Source organism: Trichosurus vulpecula, chromosome 9, assembly GCF_011100635.1.
Source record: "Trichosurus vulpecula isolate mTriVul1 chromosome 9, mTriVul1.pri, whole genome shotgun sequence".
In the NCBI taxonomy this organism is placed as follows: Eukaryota; Metazoa; Chordata; class Mammalia; order Diprotodontia; family Phalangeridae; genus Trichosurus; species Trichosurus vulpecula.
This window is the reverse complement of record NC_050581.1, coordinates 417,510-429,585: the sequence shown is the minus strand read 5'-3', so window position 1 is coordinate 429,585 and position 12,076 is coordinate 417,510. Positions and strand designations below refer to the sequence as shown.

General features: G+C 45.9%; 1 protein-coding gene across 1 annotated transcript; it reads right to left on the bottom strand.

Annotated features, from left to right (window-relative positions):
- Positions 1–521: 521 nt before the first annotated feature.
- LOC118831939 (brain-specific serine protease 4-like) lies at positions 522–7,126 on the bottom strand. The gene is made up of 6 exons (XM_036739419.1): positions 6,943–7,126; positions 5,822–5,848; positions 5,224–5,386; positions 3,823–4,097; positions 1,478–1,635; positions 522–770 (listed from the first exon to the last, which is right to left on the bottom strand). The coding sequence occupies exons 1-6, from the start codon at positions 7,124–7,126 to the stop codon at positions 522–524; spliced, it is 1,056 nt and encodes a 351-aa protein (XP_036595314.1).
- Between the last annotated feature and the right edge of the window lie 4,950 nt (positions 7,127–12,076).

Sequence of the window (12,076 nt, the reverse complement as noted above, 5' to 3'; positions counted from 1 at the left end):
CATGTAAAGAAACAGGAAGCTTGGGTAAGAGAAAAATCCCAGAATAGGTGAATAAAAAATTTATTGAAATTAGAGGAATAAATAGTATTAGATACATAGGAGTGGTTACAAATAACTATAAAAATCAGTTAACATTCAAATATATGCTTTCTTGAGGACTGTATTCTTCTTCTCTCACCCTTCTCTATCTAACAAGGGTATAAGACTGAGGCAGCTCTGGGTCACCGGCCAGCCGAGATAGGACCCAGAAGTTCATGCTCCTCACCATCTACCCATACCCTGCTTTCTCCAAAGGGCCTGGGGGGAGGTGGGGAGAGAGGGTACCTAATCCCAGAGGGAAATGGTATAGGCCCAGGGGAAAGCTAATTGGCAGTAGAGGTGGGGCATGAAGCTAGGGCATCTGAGTTCTTCCACCCTTCAGAGGTAGGTCATGTGTTTAGGGAGAAAAACTGCAACATGAAGTCAAAGACCCAGGTATCTAGCTGACCCTGCAGCTGGCCCCCAGATCCCACCTCCTACCCCTAGGAGGACTGCAGCCTGTAACCTCTCACACCCCTCTCACCCCCAAGCCCGAAGTCATTGGTATCTCCCCGTGGCCATCCTCGGAACTGTGCTCCTTGCACTACCCTTTGGATCCAGGCCTCATGGGCAGTGAGGCTAATGTAGACACCAGGCCGGTTACGCTCAGCACAGCCCTCTCCCCAGCTGATGATGCCAGCAAGAAGCCAGGACCCATTCACTTGGCACATCAGGGGGCCCCCTGAGTCACCCTGCAGGGATGGAGAAAAGTTACATCCATTTAGAATGCGAAAGGAAGATTGGCTAGCCTAGATAGGGCCTAGTGTAAGCTGAGTGTAACAGGCTATTGAAATGCCTGGCTCTGGGGTGGGCAAATTGGACCAGTCAGCTGAGAACTTTCCTGCCCTCAGCCCCTACTGAAATACTCTGGGATTGGGAAGAACAGCTGAGAAGCCATTACAATTTCTAAAGGAAACCAGGCAGCCTGACATAAAGGAGATTGGGGGGAGACCATTTAAAAAATTCCCTTAACGCAGCTTCTCTTTTCTGTTTAGCATCAAAACCCTTCAGAACCTGACCCCAACTGACCTTTCCAGTCTTATAATACACTAACTCCCCCTTATAGATTTTATGGCCCAGCCAAACTGGCCTACTGAGTTGACACATGGTGAAGGATCAGGACGCTAAAGCAAGTTTTGCTGGCTGCTGAGAATAGAGCAGCTTGGGAGATCTGTCTATAATTGCTCTAGAGAGAGAAACCTGATTGTCTCTTGGGTCGTCATGCCAAAGGGAGTGAGCCAGGCAACTAAGGCCAACGAGCAGAAGAAACACCACCTGATTCTTGGGAGAATTCACTGTCACTGGGTACAATCTATCTAGTTGGGTATAGGGTTGGGTTGGGGAAGAACACGGCTCCCTCTAGAGTGGGCCAGTCACCTGACCCAGGGACAGAGCTTACCAGGCAGGCATCCTTCTTGCCTTCAAGGTAGCCAGCACACAGCATATCTGAGGTGATGACCCCCTGTCCTGCACCCTGCCAGTAGAGGCGGCTGCATGTCTCAGAAGAGATGATGGGAACTTTCAACTTCTGTAAGGTCTGGGGATATGGCAGGACAACTAAGTGGGAGAAAGAGGAAAGGAAAAAGGGAGTCACGCTCAGAGATAAGCACTCCCACCCAGTCTTCTCCATTCCCAGGGGCCTCCCAGAAGCTGTTTCTTTTCCCCATCTCTATTAGGACAATAAGAAGTGGGCCACACTCATCCCTCAGCACCAGGGTCAGCACCAGGGTCTCTACCTCCAGATCTCATCACTGAGGGTTGGGAGAAGACTCCCTGCTAGCAACTTCAGAGTTTTAAGGATATTCCCAATGCTGCAGGTGCCCCATTTTAGACTCAGAATCTTAAACCTCTTGACTTCGTCTCAGTTTCTTTTCCGTTTGGTTTGCTCCCTATATCTGTCTCTGGACCTGACTGTTTTTCTTTTCCTTGTCTGTGTCTATATCTCTTCCTGGGCAGCTGCTACCAGGGTAATTGTGTTTAGATTCCAGCCCTTTGTTCAATTCACTGAAGGAATCCCCTATTGGACTTAATTTGATGGAGAAAAGCCACAAAACCATGGCATACAGAGATGGTCTGCCTTGGTAACACAAAACCTAGAAGGAACACGATTGCTGTTTTCATATATAGGAAAGACTGTCATGGGGCAGGAGGCGGGGGGGGGGGGTTGGGGAGGATTAGACTTAAATTTTTTGACCCTAAAGACCAGAACAGGAGCTGGGTTGTGCAGTGGATACAGTGCAGGGCCTGAAGTCAGGAAGACCTGAGTTCAAATCCTGCCTGCGACACTCATTAGCTATGTGACCCTGGGCAAGTCATTCAACCCTGTTTGCCTCAGTTTCCTCATTTATAAAATGAGCCAGAGAAGGAAATGGCAAAACCACTCCAGTATCTTTACAAGAAAAGGGGTCACAAATAGACATAACTGCATTAAACAAAAAAGACCAGACTTGGAAAGAATGAGTGGCAGCCCACTAGTGTTTTCTCCATTTGTGGAGATTTTTAAGTAGGTGCAAGTTTGACTGTAATTTAGGCCAGGGTTAGACTAAAAGGCCTACAAGATGCCTTCCAGACAAAACATTCTATCATTTTACCATAACACCATTTTAAAATGGGGATATAAAGCAGGTTTTCTACATTTTTGCTTCTCTGAACCTGAGGCAGCTTCATTAAACAAGGCTACTTCCCACTAACCCTACCCCTCCTCCCCAAAGGAGAAAGATAAATAGAAGCAGCTAGAATGTCCTGATGAGAAGCTCAGTCCCTGGACAATTGTAAAATTGTTCTCTGTCTGGGGTACAAAACTGTACTGGTCCTAACTGTTGTTGGCCACTTGGAATCACCCTAACATTATGGGAAGGGCTGGTTTCCTGGGACTAGAACTTTAGCTGCTTCCCTCTCTCTGGACCAGAACCAACACTGAAACCCATGTGGGAGTAAAATGAATCCGAACATGTCTCCTCATAGCCTTTCTGTTTGTGTCCAGATCAATGGCTTTGAATACTATCAGTAAATTCGGCACTGAGGTCAACCGAGCATGGGGCTCTCTGGGCTTTGAAATCTTAGCAATCTGGCAGTGTTTCAATCTGTCTTTGCTTCTCTGTCTCCTCATGTCTTTCACATAATCTCAGAGTGGGAAATATCCTCAGAGATCATCTGATCCACTCTCTGCTTGAAGCATAAACCACTTCTACAATATCTCCAACAAGTCCCCTTGGAGACCTTCAGTGATGGGGAGCTTCCTACATCACTCCCCTCAAGCAAGCCCTTTCCATTTTTGGACAATTTTCATTGTTGGGAAAGTTTTTCCTGATACTAAGTTAAAATATTCTCTAACTTCCACCTCTTGTTCCCAGTTCTGCTTTGTAAGGCCAAGCAGAATGAGTATAAATCTTTTTTCCATGTGGCAGGCCTCAGGATACTTGAGGACAGCAATCATGTTCTCCCCAAGTCTTCTCACACACTCCCAGTTGCCTGAGTACTCCCATGCATGGTTGCTAGTACCCTTGACTTCCTATTTGCCCTTCCCCAGGTAAGCTCCAGATTGTCAAAGTCCTTTTTATAACAAAGTCCAGAATTAAACCCTACTCCAGATATGGTAGGACCAAGGCAGGGAAGAGCAGTTTTGAAACCTTCTCCCCACTCTGTTTGCTGTTTGTCTCTGCCTCCAGGCATCCATAGCTCCTTATAGAAGCTTCTCTTTTCTCCTTCTTTAAGTGACCATGGGTGTTTCATGGGGGCTCTCACCTCCATCTCCAATGCTTCCCCAGCCAGCAATCCAGCAAGGGGTACCAGGAAGGAGCTTCACAGTGCTGTCAGGCAAACAGATGGGCAGGACACGCTCAGAGAATTTGATGGAGTGATCAAGGCGTACCAGGGCAATGTCCCCCCGGTTGCTCTCCTTCCAGATGTATTTAGGATGGGGCAGTACCCAAGCCATGCCCACTCGTATGGCCCGATGGCCAGGGTTTCCCAGCTGCCAGGCCCCCAGAAGCACTGAAAATTGAGATGGCTCCAGGGAACTGGAAAGAGAGAAATGACTGGTTCAGAACTAGCAAGGTGGGTTCTGCTTGGGACAGGATGCCTGGGTTCTTGGTGAGGGGAGAGAGGTCTGGGGATAGGACATCTGAGTCCTGAAGGAGAATGGGAGGACAAAATTCTTAACTCTTGGAAGGATGAGAGAGGACTAACACAAGGAAGACCTTCAAGAAACTCAAGCTCTACAACAGTAGAGTAAGCTGCCTCAGGGCTGTTCTTCCTCACTAGAGAAAGCAGAATGCCTGCTGGTCAAGAGTGGTGTAGAGAGGATTTGGGGTCAGGTACCAGTTGGACTAGGTAGCTACTCTGTGTCTCCTTACCCACCCCGTATGGAAGCAGTATATGTGGATGTTCTTGGAGGATAGAAATCTGGGGGCACGAGATGCTTGGGTTTTAAGGAAGGAGATGGGGAGAAGAAAAGTGGTTCCTAGGGGAAAGAGATATGGGAGACAGGATGCCAGGGCATAGGAGAAGTCGTGCAGTATAATGAAAAAAATCCCTGGATTTAGAGTTGAAGGCCACAAGCCTATCTCAAGTCTGCTGCTTGCTATCTGCGTGACTTTGGGCAAGTCACTTAACCTTTGTGTGTCTCAAGCTCTCCATCTGTAAAATGAGGGAATTGGGCCAGATGACCTCGAAGATGCCTTCTAGCTCTAGGGAGGGAGAACAAGTAGAGAAGATACTTGGGTTCTAGGGCAAAAAGGCACAGGAAACAGGATGTCTGGATTCCAGGAAGAAGGTCTAGGTGACAAGACTCTTGGGTTCTGAGAGAAGATGGAGGAACACAGTTGGTGGGTTCTGGGATGGGTCTAGGGCCCAGGATACCTATGAAAGAGCTAGATGGCATAGCGGATAGTGTACTGCATTTGAATTCAAATCCTGCCTCAAACACAAGTCATTTAACTCCTCAGCAATAGCATCTAACTCCCAGGGGTCGTTACGAGAACCAACTTGAATGAAGTAAAATTGTAAAGCCCTTTACAAATCTTAAAGTACTAAAAAAAAATGCTAGCTATTATAATAATAATGATAATGTATTAGGAAGAGGAGATATCTAGAAGACAGGACGTCTGGTTTCTGGGAGAGGAGAGGGGTAGCAGGAAAACCTACTCCTTGAAGCAGTGGGCAGCTGTGACCACCCATCTATTGGTGATCAAGGAGCCAGCACAGTGGTGGGTCCCGTTCTTCTGGATACTGACGAGCCACGGCCATTCTGCGTCCATGGCATTCTCACCCCCTACGATTCGGTTTAGCTGCTGGGGTTTCCCACAGGCTGGAGGGAAAAGAGGAAGTTAGAACTCCTTTCTCTTCACTAGCCACCCTTCCCTAACCTCCATCCTCCACCCTTCTCCCTTGGCTTTGCTTGATCTCCTCTATTCGGTAATGCAGACCCTTTCTCTCACTTAGAAGAAGCCAGGTGGCTCAATGGATACAGCGCTGGACCCAAGAAGACCTGAGTTCAAATCTGGTCTTAGACACTCGCTGTGTGACCCTGGGCAAGTCACTTAACCTCTGTTTGCCTCAGTTTTCTCAACTGCAAAATTGGGATAATCACAACATCTACCTTGCAGAATTGTTGTGAGGACCAAATTAAAATATATGCAGATAGAGTTTAGCACAGTGCCTGGCATATAGAAGCTACGAGGTAAGTACTTATTCTCTTTCTGTCCGTCCCATTCATGGGGATGCCCCAGGATTTCTTACTTACCTGGCATCTCAGCAGCTTCTGGAGTGACTAGTAGGGGAAAAAAAGAAAGGGTCAGGATGGTTGAATAGAAGGAGGCCAGTGGCTAAACCCAGGCAAGCCCTGATCATCCCCGTGCTCCTCCCTTTTCTGAGAAGCCCCTTGGGTCCCAAAGGGTAGGTATCCTTTGGGAGTCATTGCCGAGAGGCTGAAAGGAACATCCCCTTGTCGTTCTCCTACACCCTTGACTGTGCCTCCAAGCAGCCCTCTGTCCGTCCTCCCTCTGCCTACCAGAACTTCCCATCTATGTATTGTTCAGATTGCCATTGTAGGCTCTCTGAAAGGATTCAGAGATGGATGCGAGGGGAATCAGATTGTAAGGAGGAAGGTTTATAACCTTCCTCCCACATCTGAGTCTCCGGTGTAGATTTCCCTTAACACCCCATGCTGCTTCTCCCAACCTGAGCCCTCCCCTGGAAGAGTGCTGTATCTCTCTAGGCTTCAAATCCGTTCCCTCTGGCTGTGCCTGCCCAATGCCCCTTTTCAGAATCTCTGCCCTGTCTTGTGTGGAAGTTGGGGCAGGGACAAGAGAAGAGAGTGGGAGCTCTGTGAAAACAGAAGAAGGCGTGATAGAGAGACACTAAGAAAAGGTCACAACAGGGCCAGAGACACGGACAGATTCATTGACTCATAAGATGTCACAGTTGGAAGGGATCCAAGGAGGGGAAGTGTCTCACTCAAGGTCACACATTGTGTCAAAGGCAGGGCCACAACCAGCAGCCGGGGCTTCTGATTCCTAGTCCCAGGCTGCAAACACACACACCAAAAGACATAATTAGAGCTAGAAAGTACAAGAAAATTAAGAACAATGAGAAACTGAGCTGCAAAGACAGAAGAATGAAAACAGACGCCTGAGTGGAAAGAGAATAAGATAAATAAAAGAGAAGAGAAAACAGGAGCAGAGAAGAGGGGGAGCAAGAGAAGAGTAAAAGGAACTGAGAGATAACTAGGAATGGGATGTAGAGGTAGAAGGCTATGGAACTGAAGCTAGGAGAAAAAGGAAAACACAATGCAGAAGAGGGGAGATAGGAGAGGTCAGAGATAAGTGGCAAGGCCAGCCAAGGCAATTCAACTTAATGACTCACCTGAATGGGCCAGGGGCAGCAGGTAGGCCAAGAACCTGAACCAGCTCCAGCCATAGCTGAAATATCCCATGGTGAGTGAGGAAGGAGGGCTCAGGGCCCTGGGACCAGGATGATAGGAGCTGTGCGTTCCAGAGAGAAAGACTGAGTGTGTGGCCCAGCTTGCAGGCCCTAGGTTTTTATCCATGGGGAAGGTGGAATGCTGTTAGACCAGTTGACTCACTGTGTTCTTGGTTGAGGCCCTGCCCTAAGGCTGTGGGTCATTAATATGGCCTTGGGCAGAACCAGCTTCTTCCACCTGCCTTAGGTCCATGGAATGGTTGGCTTTGGGGCAAGCTCCCTGGCCTCGGCGAGGAGGAGGGAGAGAGGAGAAATAAAGGACAAAAAAAGTTAAGGTTAGAACCTTCGAACTCAGGAGGTCAGAGGAGGACAGGATCATAGAGAGTAAAACAGAAAAAGTCACCTAGAAGAATCAAGGCCAGAAGGGCCTTGAAATCCAAAATGTTAAACCTAGAAAAAGACTTTCCTGATCCCCCTTAATGCTAGGGCCTTCAATGGGTTGATTATCCAATGTATTATATATACATATATGTATATATATATGTAATATATGTGTGTGTTGTGTGTATATATGTGTGTGTGCACATGTGTATGTATATATTTGTGTATATACACACATGCATATATGTGTGTGTTTATATACATGTATACACATAAACACATGTACATATACACTGATATCTTGTTTGTCCGTTGATAGTTTTTATGTTGTTTCCCCCATTAGACTGTGAGTTCTTTGAGAGAAAAGAGTGTTTTCTGTCTTCTTTGTATTCCCACTGCTTGGCACAGTGCCTGCCACATAGTAGACACTTCATAGTAACATGTGTGTGTGCATATATATACATATATATCTATATACACATACACACATACACACACATTCTTTAAGGTTTACAAAGTGCATTACACATATCTCATTTTACTCTCACAACAACCATGGGAGGTAGGGTCTATTATAATCCCCATTTTACAGATGGAGAAACTGAGGCCAGCAGAAGTTAAATGATCTGCTCACATTGCTCATAAACGTCCTCGGCTGGGACTGGGATCGCATCTCCCCGACTCTGGGTTCGGGGCTCTATCCACCGCACCACCTAGCCACCTCACAATTCTTAATAAATGTTTGCCGACCTGATTTGAGAAAAGAGCTTAGAGATCATCCAGTTCAAAGGTTTTTAACCTTTTTTCATGTCATGGACTCTTTTAACAATTTAGTCAAGTCTATGCATTTCTTCTTCAGGTGCATTTAGAAAAACAGGATTACAAGTGAAACCAATTATATTAAAAACACAGTTATCAAAATATTTTTTAAAAAAATTCATGCCCCCCAGATTAAGAGCCCCCTAATCTAAGCCAGCACCCCATCTTAGAAGGAAGTAGAGATGAGATGGAGCACCAGAAAGAACTTGGCGAAGTTCAGACGGGGGTTTGGTGGCAGAGTGGGGGCCACAACCCGGTCACATTTATCATCGGGAGAGCCTTCAGTGATCCTTCTAGTCAAACACCCTAATTTTACAGAGGGGGATACTGAGGCCTGGAATGGTCAGGCAGTTTGTCCCATAGCCCATGTTATAGACAGAATCATAGAATCATAGATTTGACTCTGGAAGGGACTCTAGAGGACGTCCATGTGAGCTTACTTAATCTACAGGTAAGGAAACTGAAATCTAGACAATGGAAGTGATTTGTTCAAGGTCACACAGGTCATAAGCAACAAAGGCAGGATTTGAACCCAAGTCCTCTAACTCTATAGCCTCTATAGTCTTTCCATCATACCATAGTAAGAGCAGAGCAGGGAGAGCATCTCCTGGCTCTCTGGATACACCTTACCATAGTGTCTCCCAGCAGCTGATGAGAACCGCATTAGCTCTAATCCTGGTCTGAGCTCTCACTGTATACAGGGAGGATTTAGGGAGGGGGATGCTGGGGAGATTCCCTAGGCCTGGAAAAATTTCTGATCCAGCGGAGGCTGGGAGGCAGATTCTTGAGATTAGAAAGCCCAGAATCTCCAAGTTAGAAGAGATCTCAAAGGCTTTCTAGTCCAGCCCGTACTTGAACAAGAATTTACCCTATAAAATATCTGACAAACGGCCACCCAGCTTTTGCTTGTCTAATGAGAGGACACCACTCCCTACCCCAATTCATTGCAGTTTGGGATAGCTCTAATCCTTACCAACGTTTTCCTTATTATCAAACCTATCCATTTCTACCAATTGTTCCTCTTTCTACCCTGTAGAGACCAAGCAAAACAAGCCAAATCCCTTTGCAGATAAAGTATCACGTTCCATGTGACATCTCCTCTTCTCCAGGTTAAACGTTCCCTGTTCTTTTAATTAGTCAATGTTAAACCTGAAAGTTAGTTGAAGGAAACAACAGGCTAGGTGATGGAAAAATTCATATTGCTTATTTATTCATTCCCTTTAAACTTAGCAGACACATGCATGGAGTCAGACCTGAATCTGACTGTCTGAACAAAGGAGTGAGAAAACTTGTATACATTATTTTTAACAGACTCAGCAAGTCTGTGTTACCTCACTTTTATGATCCCCATGTATGTTTAACCATGATACAAGAAGAGGATTTTCCTTAATGGAATAGATTAAAAATACAATAAGTCAGATAGTTGACAAAGTGTCAATTGAAATCACAACCCAGGATCTCTGTGTTTAATTTGCCATTAACATTCCACAACATAGTATATGACCATAAAATATTAAGATAAGGAAAAGTCACATAATTCAAGATAGTGTCTGGGGTCAAGGTTTTCACCCTTAATGGCCATGGACAGAGCAAGGAATGTTCCATCTGGGTTTGTTGACATAAGAAAGAGACATCTCTGAGCTTACTCGGAGAACAAAGAGACTGTTAGGGTCAGACTTTCTTCTGGTTAATCGGTTCAGACTCTGAGTCTTATTGAAATTACAAAAATGACATAAAATGGTATAAAATGTTCCATATCAGTCAACAAATATTTATTAAGTCCTTACTTTGAGCCAGGCACTGTGCTAAATGCTAGGGATAAAAAGGACGGCAAAAGTATGATCCCTGCCCTCAAGAAGCTCACATTCTAATGGGGGATACCAACATGCAAACCGCTACACATATACACATTAAATGGGAGGTGATCTAAGAGGCAAAATGCTGGTGGCAGGAAATGGAAAGGGGCATGGAAAGGGGCAGAAGGTAAGAACCAAGCTCAGTGTCGAGCCAATAACGCTGATGGTGTGATCTCAAAGCCATTCTTCCTGGCCGTCCTCCTCTAGACACTCTCCAGATCATCAATGTCCTTTCCTAAAGGTGATAACCTTTCGCAGACCTTGCAAATACCAAGAAACCAAGACACTGTATTTCGGGATGGGATGAAAGCTCCTGAGGGCAAGGACTGTTTTGTTTTTGTCTTCGAACCTCCATTACTTGGCACAGTGTCTGGAACATAGTAGGTACTTAATGAATGCTTGACTGATCAGTGATGATTGACTGGTACTATCACCATTACTAGTCCCCTAAATTCAGCCTGAGATGGCATTTGATTTTTTTAGCTGACACATATTAGACTATTAATTCATAATGAGCTCTGAATTCTACTAGAAGAAAAAAACAACCCAGATCTTTTTCCATTGAATTTCTACCTAGCCATGCCTCCACTAACTTATGCTTGTAAAGTTGATTTTTTGAACCCAAGTGTAAGACTTTAAATTTATCCTAATTAAATTTAACCTTACTAGATTTGGCCTCATGTCCTTCCTTTATTATACAGTATATTATCTATCCCTTCTAGCTTTGTGCCACCTACAGGCACATTAAAGAAAGATTTAAGAGCTGTGAAGTAGGATCTGAAGAATAGGAGGTCTTGGTTCCAGGAACAGAACAGAGGTGTGTGTGTGTGTGTGTGTGTGTGTGTGTGTGTGTAAGTAAGTGTAAGGAGGGATGGCTTCTGAGACTTAGAGGGTGGGGGATGGGATAGGTGTAGGCACCCTAGCCTCTAACGGCCCCTTGGCCTCTGTTGGCCAGAGTCCTGTGTGACTCAGTCACAGTGGACCTGACCCAACCCTTAGCTCTGGAATCCCGTTAGCCCACTTCCCGGAAAGCTGTGATTCAGGTCCCCCAGCTTCCAAAACTCAGCCCACAGGAGGGAAGCCGGGGCCACCTTCTCCAGAGTCTGGACACCTTCCCAGAAGTGGACCGACTGGTCTTCTTCCTGTTGTTATTGCTCTTGGTGTGCAGGGGTGGAGCTTGGACCAATCATTTCCAGGCTCTGAGGAGCCACCTGTTCCTCAGCCTTTTAGAGTGGGAGGGGGAGTGGGAGAAGAGACTAAGAAGCTGTGATAAGAGCCAGAAACTAAGGGGGGGTGAGGAAAGATGGGATAATAGAGGTCTGTGGGCACAGTGATGCCTCAGCTCTTGGAGCTATGAGATGGGCGTGGGGGAATGAGCATTTCTATAACACCTGTTATGCACTAGGCACTATGCTGAGCACTCTACAGATATTGCCACATTCGATACCCTGGGACGTAGGTGCTACGATTATCCCCATTTTATAGAGACTTTGGCAAGCAGGGATTAATTGACTTGCCCAAGGTCACATAGTAAGTGTTTGAAATGGATTTGAACTCAGGTCTTCGTGACTCCAGGCCCAGTGCCCTATCCACTTCACCACCAGCAGCCTGTAAGCCGTGGTTTTGGAAAGTTTGAGTGTAGAATTCGGGAGCAGAGATTGAGGGCTAGGAGGGAAGGGATAATCAGAAGCCCTTTCCCATTTTGGACCTCAGTCAAGGAGAGGCAGCCATGATATAGTAGAAAGGTCATTATGGAGCAGGAAATCCCTTGTTCCTGGAATCAGGAGACTTGGTCATGAGTCTTAATTAAGTCACTAACTTCCTGTGTGACCTTGGACAAGTCACTTCCCATCCTTGGCCTTAATCTTCCCCCTCTATCAAATGAAAGGATTGGGCTCCATGTCTAAAAGCCCTTCCCAGATCTAAGATCTCTCAAACACTGCAAAACACATCCCTCCAAGGGTCAAAGGGTTTACTTGTTATGATCTCATTAGTATGACCTCAGTGCTGATCAGTGAGGA